General features: G+C 42.0%; 1 protein-coding gene across 1 annotated transcript in view; it reads left to right on the top strand.

Moving 5' to 3' along the window:
* The window catches only part of Npas3 (neuronal PAS domain protein 3), a 573,957-nt gene that overhangs the window by 503,499 nt on the left and 47,249 nt on the right, over positions 1–23,209 (top strand). The window contains exon 6 of the mRNA XM_052186732.1: positions 4,774–4,892. Coding sequence (XP_052042692.1) covers positions 4,774–4,892 — 119 coding nt within the window. The remainder of the gene's footprint in view (positions 1–4,773; positions 4,893–23,209) is intronic.

Raw genomic sequence — 23,209 nt, 5'->3', positions numbered from 1 at the left:
GCTCCAGCCCATAGCTTTTTTATATTTGTTTCTCATGATGGTTGTAAGCTACCATGTGGTTGCTGGAATTTGAACTCAAGAACTCCAGAAGAGCAGTCAGTGCTCTTTAACCGCTGAGCCAATATATCTCACCAGCCCTATATTTCTCTTATACAAAGAAAATATCTTGCTATTGAGAAACTACATTTCTTAAAACTTAATTTTTTTCTTTTATTCTTCTCTTTTTTTTCCCAGCCTGCTTCAGGGCTTGATGGTATTTAGAGGGTTCCAATGCTAGACCTGCACTGAAAGCTTTGGCTACACTAAAATAAGGGCCCTGTCGGTGCGTTACCCCATGTCCTTGTGGAGTCCCCACGGCAGATACTGACAGTATTCAGAAAGCACCTGGCCCTCAGTCCCATCCTGGAAAACCTAGAGTGATCTCAACACCAGCTCCTGTCCCTAGGAGGACTCGAGGGAAGCACGGGGCACATTTAATGGAGTCACCAGCAGATGAATGTAAATAGCTGAAGTCTCGTTGAGATTACAGCATGTGCCAATGTTCTGACTTTGGTTATGAATTTTCTGTAAATTTTATTAAAAAAATATATCAAAATGGATATTTCAAGAACTGCAGCAGTATAGACTTATTTAAAAGTTGAGGGGATGGAAAGGTTGCTCAGCAGTTAAGAACATGTTCCTCTCTCTATAGAAGGAGGATCCAACTTTGGTTCCTAGCAACTGCATTAAATGGTTCATAATTGCCTGTAACTCTACCATTAAGGGATCCAGTGCCAGCCGGGCAGTGGTGGCGCATGCCTTTAATTCCAGCTCTCTGGGAGGCAGATTTCTGAGTTCAAGGCCAGCCTGGTCTACAGAGTGAGTTCCAGGACAGCCAGGGCTACACAGAGAAACCCTATCTCAGAAAAAAAAAAATCCAAAAAAAGAAACAAACAACAAAAAAGGCTCCAGTGCCTCTGACCTCCATAGATGCTGAACTCATACACACATGCACAACACACACACAAATTTTTTTGAAGAGTTAAGACTCCTGAGACTTAGCAGAGCAAAGTAGTGTATCTGTCTGTTTTTTGGTTTAGCTTTTTATCATGTCATTCTTGTTTTTATGTTTTCATCTTTTAGCTTGTATTTCATAGGCTAAAGAGTGGACATGACTCAGATCTGACCCCTCTGGGCAGCTTTTCCGTAGATCTGCCTTGTGTTTCAGGCAGTAGTTAGAACTTCGTGGAATCCCAAACTTTTAAGAGCAGGAGCAGCTGGCCTCTGAGAGTTAACAGTAGTATATTCCATATCTAAAAAGACACTCAAAAAATATTTCTTAGACATAAGATGGAGCCACTGTGTCTAGAGAACGCAGGTCTCTAGAGGACCTCTCCTACCATTCCCCTACTCCCTCAGCACAGCCACAACCGGACCATCCACTGTGCCTGCTCCCCCAGCACAGCTACCCCCACCCCCCCCCCCACCACCACCACCACCACCCCACCCCCGCGCATGAACTTTCACCTGACACATTCTCAAGAAGAAGCTGTTCTTCTGAGGTGGCTGTCCTTGCCTGTCACATTGCAAGTAAATCCCCTTTTTACAGGAGAGCCACCGCTGTCACAATTGTTACCTTTGCTACCCATGGCAAGTCTGACCATGGTCAGGGTGCTCTGAGTAAGTTGGCCACTGTCCCATCGAAAGGTGGAACATGGCAGGCTCTTTCTGCTCCTGTGCCCGGAACCAGGAAGCTAGAGGCAGTTGAAGTGGAAATCACCATCCCGGAAACAAGCTCTGACCGCCCCACCTACATCTCATTGACTCCTCAGTTCCCCTTGCTCTTGAAGTAAAGTATGACGGTTAATTTAGATTCTAAATCTTGGCTTCAGTGGGGCAGAACCTGACCTTAGCATTCCTTACACACCAGTTATCCCCAGTGTAATTAACATTACCCTGCGTGTTTAGGCAATTACTACTGTAACATGAGGCGGATGCTGCACGCCTGCCTCAGCTAGAACATGACACGGCGCTTGGCTGCACAGCGACTCGAAGCTGTGGTCCCCCAGCTGGAAGGCCCCTCACTGCGATCTCTCCGAAGCACTCTGAGTGTCTCACTGTGCAGTTCTTGTTCTGAAAGCAGCGAGTATTTCTCAGCGCGCCTGAATGACCTTGTCTTCTACAGCGAGGTGCCTGCTTCCTGGCTAGGTGAGGCTGGCCAGAACCCTACCCCTAAAGCCCTGAAGACATATTTCTCTTCTCTGAGAAGTTTCTTTATTTCTGTTCCCTCCACTATTGCAAACACAATCTTGCTGAACAGAGCTAAATTTTTAAAAGCTGGGCTTGTGCTGTGGATTTTGATGGCTTCAAGTTAGTTCAAGTCTCTGAGGACCAGTGTCAATAAATGTGTGAGGGACAACGGTAGACATCCGTACTTTTCCATTTCCAGCAGGATGAAAAACTGCTATAAATTAAGTCTAACCTTAAATGTATAATCTGTCCTTGGGAGAAGGGAAAAAAAAGAAAGGAAGGATATAGCATCTTCAAGCTCTCGGCATCCCTTACGAGGAAAAAAAAATTGGTTCTAAGGGTCTCTGATCTTGTGTTTTAGTAAAATAGAACTGCACGGCTGACTGACAGTTCTGATCTAAAGCATTTACGTTTAAGTTTTGATCTCTCTGCTTTTGATTAAAACTAATGAGCTCATTTAATTCAAAATGGGAATCTCTGATAAGAGAAATAAGGTTGATGTGATTGGATTAGAGGGGCAAATTAAACTCTTAGAGCAGAAGTTTGTGCTTATATAGTGTATTAAAAAGCTGTTGGCGTATTATGGCGTGTTAGATGATGAGAAAAATTTCATAGTAATTCATATTTAATCAGAAGAAATGAAAGTACTAAATATAACATGGCTCCGCTTTTCCCTCGAGTGATAAAAAGCTGTACATTTAAAATGACATCAGATCCGTGCTCTCTAAAACAAAAAGAGGAAAGCCTTGGAAGGGACATAAGAAAGGGGCAGTTGTCCGATGCCCTGCACGCCAGAGCTGAAATGCTACCAACCTAGGAAATTGAGGCTTACTGAGCTATGAATGACATGACAGGTCTCCTAGGCCACGGATAGCACCATGCCTGTGATAATGGTGGCCACACCCTCCTGCCATCGAGCATCAATCACATTTAATACAAAATGCAGATGTTACTTATTCTTTAAAAATATAAAAATACATGCCATAATTTGAAGTTTCTCCAGTGTTTAATCTCTTTTATAGTTGTTTTTGTCCTATGATTTTTACACTGGTTCCTTCCTTGTTTTTTGTTTCTTGTTTTTTGTTTTTGTCTCTTGAGACAGGGTCTCGCTATGCAGGTTTGGCTAGCCTGGCACTCAATATGTGACCAGGCTGGCCTTGAACTCATTGAGATCTGCCTGCCTCTGCCTCCCAGGGCTCACGTGTGTGAGCCATGGATGCCCAGCCTCTTACAGCTCTTTATTACATGGGTTTTGTCTGTCTGTCTGTTTTGTTTTGTTATTATTGTTGATTTTTAACCTCTGTTTCAAAAAAAGAAAAAGAAAAAATAGTGTTAGATTAAAGCTAGTCAAAAAACAGTTTGTTGATGGGCTTTATTCTTTATAACTTTGAAATAAGAAAAAACTAATATCTAAGAAGACCAAAATTAGAATATTTATTAGTATAAAGTCCCCAATTTTAATTTATTTGCAGGAAAATACTTCAATTTATAAAATCTCTTCAAAATTTCTTTAAAAGAAAATTGGCTTCCGTAGCCCTCTGGCCATTGCTTGGATAGAGGTCTTAGATCAGCCTGTGGCCACCCAGCACTTGAGTCACACAGGTAAAAACATTCGATTCAGTCTAGAAGCATTTCTTGGGGAAGAGTAACTAGTCTGTTCAAGATAGAAAATGCCCTGTACTAAACATGGAGAAGCAGAGGGGCTGGAAAGATCGCTCAGCAGTTAAGAACAAGTATTGCACTTGCAGAAGACCTAGGTTCACTTCCCAGCACCCACAGCTGGCAACTCACAACCAACTGCCCTAAATTCAGCCCCAGGAGATCCAATGCCCTCTTCTGGCCTCTGTGGGTACCTGCACATAGCCCCAACATAGATGACACAAGACGGCAAGACACAAATAATTAAGCATAAAATAAATACTTAAAAAATAAAATCAGAAGTAGAAAAACAGACTGTGCTGTTTGGCTAACAACTGGAGCAACAAGCCATTGCGATGAGACATTAATATGTGCGTAGTTTTTCTTTCTCTCTGCCTGGATATCCCATGTTCTTACCTCCATTGGCACTCAGTTGAGAAGATTGCATGCTTCCTATTTACAACAAAAAGAATCAGCTGAGAGGGTAGAGTAACCAGCAGGGCCTCATCCCTGTTGCCAGGGCATCCCTGCCCATACCCTGTCCATCGCATCAACACTTGAGCCCTTCCCTTTGACTGCTTCTGAGCATGCCAGCCAATGCTCAAAGGAAGCTGCACTTACTTACTGTTAGGCCCCACTCGGGGAGCTACAGCAAATTAAAAGACCTGAAAAGCTCTTGCTAGAAACTGGAAAGGAGTTTCTTTAGATGCCTTAATTTTTCTTCTTCTTTTTTTTTCTTTTCTGCAAAGTAAACATTTTCTCAATGAGGTAAATTGATTACAACACTCTTAGCACCCATCAGTCATTTATTTTTAGTGAACTCAAGGGTTGCACCTGAGCAGCAGCAGCTCTGGGGTGCTGTGCAGAGATGGAAATCACACGTGTTTATGTTTATCTCTTCCTCAGTGGAGACGACCAGCCCCAGTCTGCTAACCACAGACAACACCCTTGAACGGTCCTTTTTCATCCGAATGAAATCTACTCTGACCAAACGCGGAGTGCACATCAAGTCATCGGGATATAAGGTAAGCTGAGTCTGGGAACACAGCCAATCCAAGGTAAATTACACTGGCTTTCCCAAACACTTTGGTCCCATATAATTAACTCATGGGACCCAAAGTGTTCCACACCATAGTCTCCCTGGCCCTTTTTCTACCTCAGCAGAGACATCTTTGAACCCCCTCCTTATCACTTCAGACATAGCTGGTGAATCAAATGCCCAAGCTCATGTCTTTTCTTCGAGCCACTAGTTATTAATATGCCGAGTGCTCCAGCACCTGCTAGGAATTCACACTGGCGGAGAAGGGGAGTCAAATTCCTTTCAGTCCTGCAGGTAATTCTTCCAGAATGGCTGCTATGAGAATCTCCCTTTTCTCATGTCCCCCTTAAAATAACCCCTTTCTCTGAAGTAACTATCCCAGGCAATAACATTATCACCTAGATTTGTATAAGCTGATCAAATAAAGACAAGTGTGGGGGTGAGGTGGGAGAAGGTGAAATGTTTGCTGTGCAAGCATGGCGTCCCTAAGTGTGGGTTCCCAGCACCCACATAGAAAGTCAGACTGAGTGACACTGAGGCAGACAAGAGGATGCCCGGGGCTGGCTGGCCAGCCCTGACTGGTACAATTGGGCTTACTAAGCTCCAGGCTCAGTGAAAGACTATCTCAAAAAGGAAAAGGGCAAGCAATTGAGGTAGATGCTAAACATCAAACTATGGTGGACACATCCACATATACTCATACACACAGAGAGAGATAGACAGACAGACACACACACACACACACACACACAAGTCAGGTTGAATCTTAGAATCCTTTATTTTAAAATTATAATTCTCAGACATTCATCATACTTAGGCATCCATAGAATATTCAGAGCTACAAGGTTCTGAATACAGAACTACATATTCTGCACGAGCAGAGATCAAAGTGTGGAGTCATAATCTACCCAACATCATCATTTTAAGGCTGAGGCTAGCTCAAGAAATCCCAACATTCTAGTTACTATAGCAACATAAATGAAGAGTTAGAAAATTTATGAAATGCCTTTAGAAACCCAAATCATACAATTTTACAGCACACTAACCAGTCTCTTAAACAGCATTTATTGTACATCGGAAGGCAAACACAAACAGAATGTGGTATCAGCATGCCAGCATGACCTGCTCCAGGCTGAGACCTTAAAGCTTATCTGTGTTCTTTAGGGTGACGCCAGCATTGTTGGTGGTGCTAACAACCATTACTGACAGGGTTTAAAACCTTTATGTAAGTCATCAAAACGCCAGCAGCTGTATAAAGTCAGAGGCATTGACATTAATTCTTTAAGGGGAAAAAAATGTTTTAAGAAAGGAGGTGGAAAATCCTTCCCAGGACGACCTTTAGCTGAGCTGTCCTACAGTCTGAAAGGCACAGGAGAAGCAACCTTGACCTTTAGCAGGCTGTAAAGCAAAGAGGGAGCAACCGGTCAGCTCCTACAGTAGCTTCCCCTATAGACAGTTATTATACGTCAGTGCATTGTCAGGAAGGAAGACAGGCCTGTTCTTCAGGGTCGTTGGTGCCTCCCTGTCTCAGTGAACAGTGTGCATTTGCTCCTTATTAACCGTGAACATTAGCGCATTTGAATTCTCTAAGTAGACTATAGACATGAGATACTATTTAAGTACTAGAAAGGGTCATTCTTGGCATTCCAGATTTGGGAGTCCTGGGGTTTCCTGCCTGCCAGCATCCTTTCTCTCTCCTGCTGGTTGGCAGTGGGCACAGTGGGCATAGCACAGGTGGAAAGCAGTAGTTAGTATAATTCAATATCACCAAGTAATTTAAGTTTTTGAGAAAAAACAAAATGATTTCATACTACCGACTATAGTTTACAAAGCTCTTTGGATATTTGATCTGCAAAAAGAGTGGCATGCATGGCTGTAACAATAATAAGGGCAAAGAGTCTGTCTAGGCAACAGACCAAGCATCTCCTTAGGCTGTGACTGACCATTTGGGTGCCTCAGGGAAGCTAACGTTAGCTGCCTGATCTGAAGTTAGACTTGTGAACGCTGTCCATTCAGCAGAGACTTTTGAGCTCCCAGGGTGGGACTTGTTTTAGAGTCTACAATCCCAGCATCAGACAATACAAAGCCTTTGCTTTCGTAGTGATCGCAACACGGCGGTGGGGAGAGGACCATACCAAGAAATAAAGCAGTGATTTAGAGAGTAATGAAAGCTAAAGGAAGAGCAGCCAGCATCTTGGAGCCCTGTGACGGGATGGGCATGCTTAGCTCTCACAACTGTCCTGGAAGACAGTGCTTGGACTGTCCCCACCTAACAGAGACGAAGAAACTAAGGCTGGGAAAATTAATGAGCCTGCCCCAGGCCACACGCTGCAGAAGGAGCTTGGGCTTTGGAGCACTGACTCATAGCCCATGTGAAGGGAGGAAATGTGAGTGCCAGATGCCACTTTACATAGGATACGTCACAGGAGGCTCCCCAAAATAGGTGGTCTGTCACCTGTGAGCCATGAATGAGAAGAGACCTCATGTGTACAGCTGGGGAGAGGGACATCTGAAACAGCCCAAGCCTGGGATTAAAGGCCCCTTACTATAAAAAAAGGAAACAAAACCTCAAAAGGACCATCTTGAACAAGTAAGAGTTGACAAGCATTCAGGAACAGTTCTAGAACCTGTCACCTCATGACATGTCAGAGTGCCTATCTCACCACAACATACCTGTCAGGAAGTCTGTCTCAGGAAACAAGTGTCTAGCAAGTGTCATGTGCCCCTCCTCAGATCTACTGCCCTCAACCATTTTGTCCTCCCATCATAGACGAATCATCCGGCAGGCCCAGACTTGCCCTGTCTTTGCAACAAACGTTCCTCAGTAATTAACCTTGTCTGAAAGTTAGGGGAAGGCCCGGCAAAAGCCTGTGACACGACACAGCTGAAGAGCATCCCTGTTTATCGGTTCATTCTCAGTAAGTAAATCTAGCAGCTTATAAAACATTCCAATAAACCTGGTAATCACCCACCACCACACAATAAATGCAATAAAAAGGAATTGCAATGATAATTTCCCCATACTTCCAATATTCCTTCTAATTTATTATCATCATGTAAATGTTGGTTTTCCCATAAAGCTCGACAAAGGACTGTCTAGGTCATTTTATTTCTTCAATTTTTATCTCTGACCTTGGACTATGGACCCTTCTAACTTTCTCTAAGACTCCATCTCTTTACAGTTGTCAGCATAGCATACAGTAATAAAAGGAATAGTTGGGCTGGAGAGATGGCTCAGCGATTAACAGCCCCGAATGCTCTTCAGAAGGTCCTGAGTTCAAATCCCAGCAACCACATGGTGGCTCACAACCATCCGTAATGAGATCTGATGCCCTCTTCTGGGATGTCTGAAGATAGTTACAGTGTACTTACATATAATAAATAAATAAATATTTTTTTAAAAAAAGGAGCAGTTATCAAATGCCAACTGAGTACAAGGAACTGTGTACTTATTAATAACTATATTTACTAGTCCACAAAGGAGCATAATTTTAAAATCTCCTCCATGCAGTCTGTATACCGTATGCCCAGTTTACAGGCCGTGACACTGAGGCTTTCACAGGTGGACTTCCACCCTTTGCTTTGGGCAGCTCTTAAACAGCTGCTAGGGAATCAGAATGAAAGCCAAACAGTTGAGTTCCAGAACTGGCCCTCTCAACCATTCTGCTTCACTCGTAAAGAATGAAGACGACATATCATCACCGAGATGGTGGCCTCACCTGTCATCACTGAGATGGTGGCCTCAGTATATGGTCATTACATTTTTAAAGGAAAGCATCCTGCCTAAGACCTTCCTGGTGTGACTTACAGTGTCCACTGCTCTAACACACCAGGGTACGGTGAGTCTAACAGACCCATCCTCCTTTCCAGGACCCACACGAGCCCCTAGCCTGGAACTCCAAAATCTGAAGCAGCTAACCAATAGCACAATGCCACAATCCCACCCCTGACTCTATCTGCCAGGTCATAGTCAAAGCACGGATGGTACTAAAAATAGCCCATAAAACTACCTCCAGGCTTTGTGCACAGGGTATACATGAAACATACATGAGTTTGGGGACTTAAACTTCAGTCCCATCCCCAAAATTCTTGTCATGCATGCAAATATTTTAAAATCTCAAACACTTTTGGCCCTAAGCATTTCAGATAAGGACTACTCGACCTGGACCTCATAACCAAGAATTCTAACCGAGAAGGGTCCACTCAGTCCACTGACTCAGGAATGGAGTGTGGAGGCTTCACTCGCCACACCCTAGACCTCAGGGAATTGCTCTAATGAAGTTTTGTTCTTTCCGTCCTTCTCTACCTTGAAATCCACAGTAGCGTGTTATCTGGTCAAGCCACTTTTTATGCCTTAGGGGCCTCCCTGTTGTTTAGGTCTCATTGTTGGCCACATATCTTAGCATAACACAGCTCTCATTTAAATTGCCTTGCATCAATATTCTGCCTTCTTGATTAGGTCTATGTCTGGGGGAACTTACTAGGTAGAGCACATGGGGCAAAAGGAGATATGTAATCAGGGAAATTATGGAAAGGAACGCTAATTGGGTCGCCTCCTTAGCTCCTGTCTTTGGAGGATAGCTTCCATCGGTGTGGCGCTTCCGGCTTTCTAATCTACTCCTGCATGCCCACCAGCACCTCTGTCATCTCCGGAATATTTATCCCCACACATTTTAATGTCCTGACTCTAATAGCATAGCAGAGCAGCCTATACTCTGGAAACAGACACAGAGTCCCTATCCCGTTTTTATGTAGTACTAAGAGTGTCCTTCACTTCTTCCCAAGAGTGAAATCTGCAGTGACTGCTGTTCCTGTATGGCATGCACTCAGGGATCACAAAGGGATGATGGGGGGTGGGGGAGGGGATTCAGGGTAAATTTTAAACTCCTACAACCCTCATCTGGGATAGTTTGGTACCAAAGTGTTGAACTAAATGCCTGAAAGGCCATACAGACTCCGAATGAGAGAAGAGCTGGTAACTCTCTGGCTTATTGTAGCAGTTCTCAACCTTCCTGATGCTGTGACCCTTTGGCACAGTTCCTTGTGTTGTGGTGACTTCCAATCATAGAATTATCTCATTGTTACTTCATAACTATAATCGTGCTACTGTTATGAACCAAAATGTAAACATCTGATATGCAGGGTGTCTGATATGCGACCCCTGTGAAAGGGTCAGTCAACCCCAAAGGGAGTCATGACCCCCAGGTTGAGAGGCACTGGCTTATTGCAATTGCTGATAACTTCCATTTTACAAACATCTAGTCTTAAATGTATGGTAGCAAGAGCAGTAAATTGGAGTGTGAAATTTAGCTAAAGAAAGCCTTGCCTTCTCTAAACACACACAAAAGTGTCTCTTAAGGTACAAATATCTCTTGTTCTGAGAGTCTCTGAGAGTTCCTAGTAATAGCTGTCCCATGACATTAATAAGATCATAAAATTTTCACAGTGGTTTTATTTCCTTTGACTTTGTAGAACTCTTTAAAGATTTGATGATTTGTAGGGAGCCTCCCATGGTAAATTCAATTTGCATCTGTAAATTCTTGAATTCTTGGGGCTTATCCATTCATCTTGTTACAAAAGATGAATCCCATTTACTACAAAGCCATCTTCAGAACGCATTAAAGGAGCAGGTTATGCCTTCCAGAAAATAATTCAGTATATGTCCACCTTTAGTTCCATTTCACCTCCCCATCCCATTTACCTACTTAGCATTAGACTACCCTGGAGCCCTTACCAAAAGCAGCAGATCTTAGACCACAGAAGCAGAAAACCATGTTTTCCATCCTGACATCCCTCTTGGAGATAAAGATCATTTCTAAAATGATTGTTTAGAAATATTATACTTGCTGAGCAATCGTAGGGCATGCCTTTAATCCCAGCCCTCAGGAGGCAGAGGCAGGCAGACCTCTGAGTTCAAGATCAGTGTGGTCTACACAGAGTGAGTTCCTGGACAGCCAAAGCTCTGCAGAGAAACCTTGCCTTAAATCCGCTAAGAGAGGCAGAGATAGAGAGAGGGCACAGGAAGAAGAAAAAAAAATACTACACTTAAACTAAGGGCTAACAAGATGGTTCCGTGGGTAAAGTAGCTCGCGAACAAGCCTGATGACCTGAGTACATAAATAAATATAAAGACAATTATTTTCAGTGCATCCTGCTACTGAGCTCAGTATCAAAATTACAGCTAGTTAATTTCAAAGGCGGAAGGTTCCTTCTGTACAGTCTTGCTGGGATATTTTTATTGCTAAGTTTCAGGATGCTTGCAATGCTGGCATAGATCTTGCCCTGTCAGTCATTTGGAATTTTGGTCCTTGGGTTAATTCTTCAGAAAGGTCCACAACACTACGAAGCCTCCCCTTCCCACTTGACCCCCGCTAGTGTTAATTCATTGCTGAACTTGGCCAGGTCTCCCTCCCCAACCTGAATGCCTCTTTTCCGGATCTGCCATGAGACATTTCCAAATTAGCTCCTAGGAGACCTTCTTCCTCACTGCCTCTCCTACGTTCTGTTTGGCTATCTCCCCATGGACTCAGAGACCTTGACTCTCTGCTGCTGTATCACCAGCTGCTCACAGTACCAGGATCCTTATGAAGCTGAGCCCAGGTTCTCCCTCTGTCAAGCTGTTCTTCCTAAGATTCTTTCCACAGATGTTCTAGCTAGCCCAGAGCCCTTATCCTTCCTGAAATGCATGTGTCCAGTCATGGTACTATGGTTTTGACTGCGCTGTTCACCTTTCCCAAAATGCTTCTTGGCTACCTGGGAAACGCTTCACCACTATGACACCCATACCTGATGCCTTTTTTTGTTCCCCCTACTGCATGTGAAGAAACAAAAAACAAAAAGCCCTCCATCTCTGAGCTACTATATCATTACACTTGATCTTTTGTGCCAGTTTTCTTATCAGTAAAGTGAAGTAGTATATAATTCAATGTTTTTCCTACAGATCAAATCACTCAAGCTCAACTAAGCATCTTCGTGCCATTTTATGAAATATTTTCCTATAATTTCAGTGAATATCATAATACTTCTTTTAGGCAATTACCTCTGATTTCCCAATTTTGAAAGTAAGTAAGTAAAACTGGAGTGTAAAAAGATGACTTGGTAAAAGGCTCAAAGAATTATCCAGATTTCCTGAATCCAAACTTCTCCTTTCTAAGATTTTCATTTCTGGTGAATGCTGGATACATTCTCCTTTCTTCCCAAGCACCGTCTGCTGCCTCAAACTGTTATTCAGCAAACGTTTTCTGAATTAAATTGCATGCTTTCCTTTCATATGAAATGTGAATGAGGATTGTCTACAGGACTGTGTGCCATTTCATACCATCAGATAGCATGAATTAGTGATTTCTCTTTTGCTTTGGCCAAACTATATAGAAATTTACAACAAGGATTACTTGGGTTGTTTTTTCAATCCACTGTGAAAGTCTTAGCTGTGATGAAGCTTCATGATCAAGGGTTTTTTTGGGGTTTTTTGTTTTGTTTTTTGTTTTTGTTTTGTTTTGTTTTTTTTTTTGTCTTCAACTTCTACATTGTAGCCATCTCTGAAGGAAGTCAGGACAGGAACTCAAATGGCAGGAACCTAGAGGCAGATGCTGATGCAGAAGCTATGGAAGAGTGCTTCTTTCTGGCCTACTGGTTCCTCTTGGCTTGCTTAGCCTGCTTTCTTACAGACCCTAGAACCAACAGCCCAGGGATGGCACCACCCACAGTGGGCTGTGCCCTCCCACGTCAACCACTAATTAAGAAAATGGCCTACAAGCTTTCCTAGAGCCTTATCTTATGGCAGCATTTTCTTGATTGAGGTTCCCTCCTCTTGTGTCAAGTTGACATAAATCCAACACAGGCAGGGAAAGGCATGGCAGGGAGCAGAAAAGAGAAATGTGAATGCCCACTGTCTTTCTCTTCTTTGCCCTTTTATTTCATTGATACCACCAGCCTATGGGATGATGCTACCTATACCTCAGGCAAGGGTTGCTTCCCATTGTTTACCTCTGAAAACACCCTCACATACACCCAGGGGTCTACCTCAACCTCAAGGCAATTCTATATCCAATCTGGTTGACAATAGAGATTAACCTCCAGTTTTCTAATCTGATATTAGCAGTATTTAGACCAGAGGTTCTCAGCCTGTTGGTCATAAGCCTTTGGGGGTCAAATAACCCTTTCACAGGGGTCACCTAAGACAGTCAGAAAACATAGATATTTATATTATGATTCATAGTAAATAAAGAAAATATCTAATAAAAACCAATTCATAACAGTAGCAAAATTACAGTTATGAAAGAGCAACAAAAATGATTTTATAGTTGGGGGTCATCACAACATGAGGAGTGTGTTAACAGGTCACAGCATTGCTGCATTAAATCCATTAAAGAGTTGAGAACCATTGATTTAGACTGACCCTTGGAACAGCTATAAACCCAGATAACTACAAGATCTGGCTCCCATTTCTCCATTTTATCTCAAGGAATTGTGAATCTTTCTCAGTGTATTACCCAAATCAAAGTGCACAATATTACTAAGGACACTAGTTCAGAAAATGACAGAGATTAGCATCTCTCTCATGGTCATTTCCTGTCAGTATGTGGTGATCAGAATTTTTCTTTCTTTTAAATGATCTTTGAAAAGCATTTTTCTGCAATTCTTAAATTTTATGTAATATGTTTTGATCATATTTTATCCCTCCCAACACCCCAACTCCTCCCTACTGATCTAACTTCTATCCTCTTTCTCCTTAACATTTACGGGCTGCATTTCTAATTATTAGAGTATTTGCTAGTATGCTATTTTATGATACAATTCTATGACTCCTCAGAAATTGTAAAGAATACAGAAAGTGTTGTCATAGGAAACTGACTCTCTGTTTGCCCAAGAAGTTAACTACATTCAGAGAGCAGCGTTGCATGGAGGTATGCCTAGCACTAATGGAGGGGGCAGTGTAGCTACAGTTTTGCACTGAGAGCATTCATCAGCTGAAAGTTGCTCTTTCTCCATGTCAAGGATAGACAATACAAGACACCATTGAAAAGTTCCACTCAGTCTGGGTTTCAGAGATGCCCCAGTGTCTGGACACATTAGTGCTTCTGAAGCTTTTGCCTCATAACGGTTCCGTGTTATCATGAAATGATGACTACAGCATCCCACAGCATCCAAGCTGTGCAGAATGTGGCTATCTTGTCAAATCAATAGATGACGTTTCAGAGAGACCAAAAATTCTGTCAATCAGTTCAGACCTTCTAAAACTGTGCATTGATTGCCTTTCAATCAACCCCAACACCCAGAATAAATTGAAGAAGAAGAAAAAAAAAAATCCAGAGTAGAATTTATAGGCAGAGGTTATCCTAGTGGAAAAAATGCAAATAGAACAGAGAACCAATAAAATCAAGATTTCTAAATCATTTTAGTCTCTGCTCACCTCTGCACAATTGTCAGTGTAATGGTTTGTATATGTTCTGCCCAGGGAGTGGCACTATTAAAAGGTGTGGCCCTGTTGGAGTAGGTGTGTCGCTGAGGGTGTTAACTTTAAGATCTTAATCCTAGCTGCTTGGAAGCCAGTCTTCCACTAGCAGCCTTCAGATGAAGATGTAGAACTCTCAGCTTCTCCTGCACCATGCCTGCCTGGATGCTGCCATGTTCCCACCTTAATGATAATGGACTGAACCTCCATCCAGGGACCTCTGAACCTGTAAACCAGTCTCAATTAAAAGTTGCCCTTTATAAGAGTTGCCTTGGTCATAGTGTCTGTTCACAGCAGTAAAACCCTAAGACATGCCTATTAGAATATGGTTTCCAGTATCATCATATATATCTGACATTGTTTCTAATATAAAAGCATGCATTTCCCATTACCAAAGCATGACAGTAGTTCCAGCTTGGGATGTGGCAGTTCTCCCAGCACTGAACTATTTTACCAACCAAAGAGATGATCACTGGCCATTCTGTGATATGTCTAAATCCTAACTATGCCAAAGACTGCAACCCAAATGTGCCACTAACCTACAGGTCCTCCATTTTGCATTATACAAAGAAGAAGGTGGAGGAAGTAACTATAGCCCATCTGGCTGATGTTGTATCTTCTCTGGTTTCTAAGCATTTGTAGCACAAACAACAAAAGTGATGGCCACTTTGGAAATGACATTCCTAAGGAAAACAAAATGACCTTTTCAACATAAGATGTCTTTAATACTCTTCAAATTTTATAACAGCTTCAGCACTATACTCTAAATCTCACAGATGCATTTATATAATTGTCCCATTTATTGACAGGGGATTATAGAAATTAGTTTCTAAATGGACTTGAGAACTAAAAGGTAAACACTTGAACATTTCAACATTTCTTCCAGGCCAACACTTTAATATGCTGAGAGTCCCTACCTCCCCCAAAATAATCTCTTCCAACGGCCAAAATGATAGTTTTTCTTAAACTCTGCAAATTTTAAGTGCTTGAAAATAAATTACTCCAACTGACACTTATTACCTCAGACCCTCCCCGATGAGCAGTGATGAAGCACAGAGCTGTGACGTCAGCTAACCGAGGGTGTGGACTGTGTTCTACCTCCCCAGCTCTTTGACCTTAAGTAGATTATTTGACTACTTGAAGTTTCCTGTTCCATAAAGAGAAAGTGGTAAGAGAGCCTTCTTTGTGGGGCTATTGTAAAATAATTAATTAATTAATTAATTAAAAAAAAACATGAAAGTGAAGTGACTTCAGGCCCTGGGAGTATATGGTACATGACCATAGGAGATGCTTGCCATCCCTGGACCGCACTGAGCATTTTACAGAGGTGAGTCCAGATTATCTAAACCTTAAATTCTTTACCGCTGCATGTATACCTGTAGTGATGGACAGTAATTCAGTGGTACCTCTTCAGATCATCTCCTGGAAGTTGTATGAGCTCCAGAATAATAAATGATTTCTCCAGAATATAGAAAAGGCATTTATTTCTGGGAAATTTCTCTTTGCTTTAGTGTCCTGAATATTGATTTGATTATAAGGGACAAAATGTGACTGAAATACGTCATCTGTCCCTTTAACAAAAGAAGCACATACCAAATGGTTTTCTTTGGAATTGATTTAGCGTCATGGCAAGACTAATACAGCCCTTTAATGAAAGAAATGTAGTAGAGGCAGGGCTAATTTGATGTTGTTGATCTCTGGAATAAATGGGACTTCTAGGATCTGCAGTGCACAAGGTTCCAAGTTTGATCAGACCCTCTACATATCATAAATTGAACTCTCAAGGGTAGGCAACTATCACTCTGGCCTAAACCCTGTGGCATCTCCAAGGAAATTCTGTTTTCTCATTCCAAGTAGAAGAAAGGAGCTAGAATCCCGGACTCCAGATCTTCTCATACATTGCCTCTCTGGAGGAACATATTATCAATCACACCTTTCCCATCTCTGTAAATGCCCTGCCAAACCCCACCATCGCTCTAAAAGCATAACCTCATTACAAAGTTCTGGAGTCATAAGATGCTTATTGAACCAGAAGAATAATCACCGTGACCTGTTCATATCCGTCAGGAATCATATTCAGGGGTTGCCATACTGACATGCATTTATGCATGCATATGTACCTGTGTGTATGTGTACACAAGGCTTTATTTTTGTGTTTGTTGAATTTTTTAGACAGCAGCTCACTATACAGCCCTGACCAGCCTAGAGCTTACTGTGTAGACCAGGCTGCCCTTGAACTCACAGAAATCCACCTGCCTCTGCCTCTTGAATATTGGAATTAAAGGCATGTGCCACCATACCCAGTCTGCTTTTCCATTTTGATCTAAGCACACTTGCACATTTTGATCTCTAAGTTGCCATGATGAAGATTCACAGTTAGGCTCATATAAATTGTCATTTGACTCATGCAGCATCTCTACATTCCTTTTTACAGGTATTTTTGTCCTAGCTTTAGATTCTCCCTAAATCTGTGCTGCCCTTGGATATGAGTATCAACTGTATTTCACTGAGGTTTTTATCAAAAAATCAGTTTCTTGTCCCATTCCCAATAAAAACTAACTCAAGCATCTGCCCACCAACCTGCTTTCCTCTCTGTCCCGTGACTTCTCAGAGCAGTGAACACAACCTGTTGTATATATTTATTTGCATAGGTTTCTTTCCTTTCAAATGTAGTTTATACACAAAATCCTCGAATGGTATAAAACACACAGTTAAAATTAAATAACTTTTCTGTTTCAGAAATAAACGTGTTCATACATACTGCTCATGGTTTGTAGTAAGGGGAGCATGTATCCCTCCCCTGGCTAAGAGTTACAGTTCTTTAGAAGGGACTTGGAGTTCAGAACATGTTTTCCATGAATGAATAATTGTTTAACTTTCCATGCCCTGGTAAGTATAAGTTAACATTTTCTTGTGCCTTTTAAATGTACGCTAATAGCTAACACACTTTATGACAGTTATTTTTCATACTTTTCTATTTGGTTGTTAAAAATTAACATGTATTTAACTTAAACCCCCACTTGTACCCAATTCTGTGGTTAGAGCTCTAGAAGCATAATCAAGAGATACTTGATTGTTACTTGGTAGTTCTGAATATATTAACATTCCTCAACAGCCCCTTACCAAATGTCCTTCAAACTCTTGAGTCCTTGTTGAAGTCATGAATGAAGTGGCTTAGTAGGAGTGCATCAAATAGGGTGAGTTAGGAAATCCTACACAGTTCCTACTCCCAGCACTTCCTTTCTTCCTCTTGCAATGGAAGGCAGGTATCCTAAGGATTCTGGCTTCCCAGCTCTTTGGCTTAAAAAAAAAAAACTAAACTAAACAGCAGGACTTGCCTTTGATGCACATGAGTCAGTGGTGGTTGACACTGCCTCCTGACACTGATGCCGCCTCTATACATTAGTGGTGTGGCTTCTCTTGGGACATTCTGGGTAGCATGGAAAAGAACCTCTCTCCACAGGAGCAGCCCTGATGTCTGAAGACAGGGAAGTGAAATCTAATTTGTTGCATGACTGTAGCAAAAGGTAGTTAAATAACCAAAATATTCCAGAACTGTAATCAAAAAGGTAGGCAAAGAAATGTTGGTGGGAGGATCATCTCTCCTCCTCCTCCTCCTCCTCCTCCTCCTCCTCCTCCTCCTCCTCCCTCCTCCTCCTCCTCCTCCTCGTTTGTTTTTGTTTCTCTGGGTAGCTCTGGTTGTCCAGGAACTTGCTAGCCAGACTGTCCTCTTACTCTAGAAATCCTGCTTCAGAAACCTGCCTCTGCCTCCTGTGTGCTGGGGTTAAAGGTATGTGCCACAATGCCTGGCATGAAGGATTCTAATTCTTTGTAAACCTTGAATTTGTAAACCTTGTCCTCAGGGAGATTATAAATGGACTGATATAACTCAGACTCAGAGAAATCACCCTAGATCCTAAATGGAGGGGAAAAATAAAATGTTGGTTTGAGAGGGATCCTCTGTCTAATTCTAGTAGTAACAAATTTTTTCACTTAGTTTGTCATAGTGCATACTCACCCTTATCTTTGGACCAAGCAACATTCACACAATATCATATCCTCCATCTTGGATTTTGAGAAATTGGGTACCTGTGCCAACACTCTGAAATCATTTTAAATTTCCATTAGAAAGAACCTAAAATGTATTGAGTCATGATAAAACACTTCTTTAGTGAATTATCAATATAAATAATAAAGTATATTATTTAAATAATATTATTTGAATATATTTAAATAATATATTATATTTAAATATATTATTTAAATATAATAAATAACAAATATAATAAAGTGGAATTATCAATATAAATTCTAAGGCTCTTGAAGAAAAATAACATGGAACTAGAAAATGTTGGTGGGGGGATTATTGTTTGGTTTGGTTTTGCTTTTGACTTTTTTAAACCGGGGTCTCTCAATCCTTGGCTTTCCTGGAGCTCACTGTGTCAACTAGGCTGGCCTTGAACTCACAGAGATCAGCTTGCCTCTGCCTCTCAAGTAGTGGGAGAAAAGGCATGTGGTACCACACTGGGCCTGACATTGATATTCTTGATTTGTGTTATTAATAAATTACCAACTTCCCTGTGAAATGTATATTTCATCTCATTCAAGAGAAGGATCTAAAAGAGGATGAAGTTTACCCAAGACCCCATAGTGGCCATATCCCTAGCACCTGGACACGATGGGGAATTTTAACTTATGTTAAATATGTCAAGTATGAGCTTTAAGGCACAAAAATAGTAATGGTGCCTGGCACTTGAAAGTCATTGGGCATTCAAAGACCACTGTAGTCCCATCATGCTAAAAACAAAATCCCAAAGTAGACAGAGCATGCTCAGTAAGTGAAAGGGGAATGAAACTCAGACCCACCCACCACACTGTCACTATTCTCGATGGTCCTACCCTTTGAGGAATCTTGGTGGAAGGGAAGCCTTGAGACAGTGGAGTGCCCAGAGGCTCCTCTCCCTTTTGCATTCAGTGATCGCACCTCCTAATCATGCCATCCAGTTCTAAAAACTCTTAAAGCATGGTGCTCTGCTAGGGAAAAATTCATGGGCACCTGCTTTTGATTTACTTCCTGCTTGGAATAATTTCCACACAGCTGTGACATTGCAGAGACTCTGCTCAAAGTATCAAGCAGCGGATGCTCTGTCAAGACGGGGTGTGTTGGCTGTTTGGATTACAATGATTTCAGCTTTTCCTTCTCTTCTCCTACAGCATCATTCGTAATCTGTCATTCTAATAAGAGTAATTCCCTTTTGACATCATGGAGGTGAGAAGAAATCATTCCTGGCATAAAAAAGTGAGGTGATATTTCAGCCGCATCATTTCACTGAAGAGAAAAATGGAAAGCTTTATGACTCCCCGTGCCTTAAAGAACGCTGAGCAAGGCAGAGGCTAGCCCCAGAGCTTCTCTACTTCAGCTCTTTGCAGAGTGGTGTGAAATCAGTAATTTTAATTGTTCCAACTAGTTCCAAAGTGTAGCTCCCCACAAAGCTTTCCATGTGCCTACCAAAGAACATTTTGAACACAACCCTCCTCTGTTTCTAAGAGTCAGAGAAAACAAAAGAGAAACCCAGTATAACCAAGAATGCTTTCATTTTCCTCCCTCGCTATCAGGTGACATTCAAAGTACTTAGCAATTGATTTTGCCCAGTCATGTGCTCAATACTTGTGTGCATTACACACTGTGCTGGTGTTCGGAAGACAACTGATGAATAAAACTGAGTCCTTGGTCCAGAGAACAGAGGCTAGACTTAGGCTGATTACACAAAGAAAGGATTATGAGTCAGTTGTGCTGTGTGCTACAGTAGAGGTGTGTTGGTGGGCAACAGAATGGAGTGAGTAACAGAATGGAATAGATCACAGAGAGAGCATCCTTGTAGCCAGCTCCTCATGGACTGGGTCACCAGGCAGAGATTTTGAACATGACACGGAAGGACAGTGCTGACAGAGCAATGAGAGTCAAGGCCATTGTAGAAAGAAGTGTTACTGGCAAGTGGGGCATAAAGCCATCTCAGGAGAGGTGAGTGGGGAGCGGAAACCAGCGATGTCAGTGACTGTGGCCAGGACTAGGAGCCTTGGTTTCATGCAGTTCCATATGCAGTGTTCAGAATAACAAGAATGGAAATTAGGTAGAGCTCATGTTAACAAAATGTCTTGGACTCATTATAAGAAAAGGGGACATAATTCTGTAACAAGGAAGCCATGAAGGTTGTTCTTTGCCTACGGGACAAGAGACTAAGTATGTATGTAGATTTAAGTCAGCCACTGGGAAATTCCTTTTAGAAGTTTCTCACGTCATTGCTCCTTTTTTTTTTTTTTTTAAGCCTACCAATACATGTACAGGAATTTTTCTGAACCTCAAATAGCTCATATAAATAGACATTCCAAAAGGAGGAATATCATCTTCCTGGAGTCAAAGCAAAAGCAAACTTACAAAAAGTCCTTACACACTGAAATCTTAAGTTACAAGATAAATGACAATAAGAAGTCAGAGCTAGAGACTGGAGAGATGGCTCAGTGGTTAAGGGCACTGACTGCTCTTCCAGAGGTCCTGAGTTCAATACCCAGCAACTACATGGTTTCCATTTGCTCATAAAGGCTTCTGCTCTTATCATAACGCTAACCTAGCCTCATAGAGTACAACCCCAAACCATGAAAAAGCCTCTTACTGGTAGATAGTTTAGCATAAGTTGATTCCTAGGACTGCAGGGGAAACTGCCTCCCTAGTCTTTCTTGGCTCCGTCTCATTACCGTATGCAGAATCTGGAAAAATGAACTGGGCACAGACGTTTAGGGTGCATGGTTTCTTTGTATGTACTAAAACAACACAGAACTAATATGCAATAAACAAACAAGCACTGTAGGTTATTTTTCACTCACTTTAGAGACACATGCATTCATAAATTCTGATATGGTTGTAAGAAGCCAACTCTGGTGGGACCAGACCCACAAACGCATTGGATCCCTGGCACAGCCACGGTGTGACTTCACGTTGACAATTTAATCAGCCCTTCTTCGTCAAGGAGAATAAGTTTTTAGTGCTTGCTTATTAGCAATCGCATGCATAATATGAAATTTAGTTTGGGGGAGGACGGCCTACCATCTGTCTTTCTGACTGTCTTTTCAGCCTTTCATGGGCAAGTTCTACTGTGTATCAGACTATCATAAAGGACAGTTTGCTCACAAATCCAAACACTGGTGTAACCTTTCAACTTTTGGAATTGTTTTTGTTTGTTGTTGTTGTTATAGAATTATTTGTGTATATGAGTGTTTTGCCTGCACAAAAAAATATGTGTGTCACTTTTTGTGCTTTTGAGGTCAGAAGATGGTGTCAGATCCTCCTGCCCCCGAACTGGAGTTACACTGGCTGTAAGCCACCATGTAACATGAACAACAGGTGCTCTCATCCTCTGAGCTGTCTTTCCAGCCCCATTTGCAGAGTTTTAAAAAGAGATATCATTGATGCTGCCACCTGGGTTATCCTTTGAGTGTACTTCAGATTATGCCTGCTTTTAGGAGCCAACCTGAGTAATGTTAGGTTTTTACATGGAAGAGTTGATCAGGGTTCTTTGAGAGGTATCCCACCTTATTTTTTAAAAAAATAAACCTTTACAGAGAAAGTGAGATATGATAGAGGCTTGTAAAACAGAGTTCAACCAGACTGATGGGAACAATGAAGATGTGTAGAATCTCTCTTCCAAATTCCAATATACTAAGATTCTTTTATCAATAATATTGTTTTTTCTGCAATAATATCTGCCTCGGGGAAAATCAGCTCCAATGCCAACAGGCTTATACTTCTCAAAATATGCTTAGGATGCTTCTGTGAAATTGATTTCTTTAAATATTCTCCATGATGTAGAAAGACTGCCCAAAAGAGCACCCCCAAGCCTTTCATGTGTGACTACACTAGTGCGGCAGGACATTTATTATGCTATAAATTCCGTCACTGATTTTGGCCAGTCCAGATTGATTCTGCAGTAACTGTTAAGTAATAAACCTTCTGGAGCCAAGAGCAGGGTGGGGAGAGGAAAGGGAGGGGTAGCCAGTACTCTCGAGGCACTGGGAACACAACGTAAGGATCATAAGGATCGTTTAGTTGCAGCTCTGCAGCAGTACCCTGCAGAGCAAGACAACCTACCCAGGACACGTCCCGGCTCCCTGCTCTTGCTTCAGCAACTACAACAGCAAACGCGATGAGAATCGTTCTTGGGGAAAAGAAATGATTTATTGTTCCTTTACAAACTTGTTCTTTTTCATCGTCCTCTCTCTACCATCAGATGTCCATGAGTCAAGAATAGGATTTCCATTCCTGGGTACTATTGTTTCTATCAGAAACAGGACCCAAAGGCTGGTGTATTAAAGGCTTAGTCCTCAGGATAATGTTGTGGGAGTGGATAGCTTTTAAAAGGTGGAGCCTAGTGGGTGGGTTTTAGGTCATTTAACTGCGTGTCCTTGGAGAGGATTGTAGGACCTTGGGCCCCTCCTTGCTTGCTCTTTCCCTTCTTGTCATGCAGGTCCCCCCAGATGGGCCCCACAGGTCCAGAGCAACAGAGCCAAACGCTCCTGGACTGGGAACCCTCGAACAGAGAGCCAAAAGCAAAAGCAAACAAAACAAAACAAAAACAAAGAAACCTGTTGCTTTATAAACCGAATCTCAGATATGTGCTTTAGTGGTAGAGCACTCCAGAGAGTCTCGACCTCAGCACCCCATACCCAGAGCGAATGGACTCTCAGACAAGATGAGGTTCCCAGGGGCTTTGAGGTAAGCAATCCTCCATTCAGACATTTGTAAAGAACACCAGTTGCTGGGTAAGCTGATTTCTGAACCTGTGCAGAAACTGAGA

This window comes from Apodemus sylvaticus, chromosome 6 (assembly GCF_947179515.1).
Source record: "Apodemus sylvaticus chromosome 6, mApoSyl1.1, whole genome shotgun sequence".
Classification (NCBI taxonomy): domain Eukaryota; kingdom Metazoa; phylum Chordata; class Mammalia; order Rodentia; family Muridae; genus Apodemus; species Apodemus sylvaticus.
Note: the sequence above shows the minus strand (reverse complement) of the source record. Positions and strands in the feature narration are given on the sequence as shown.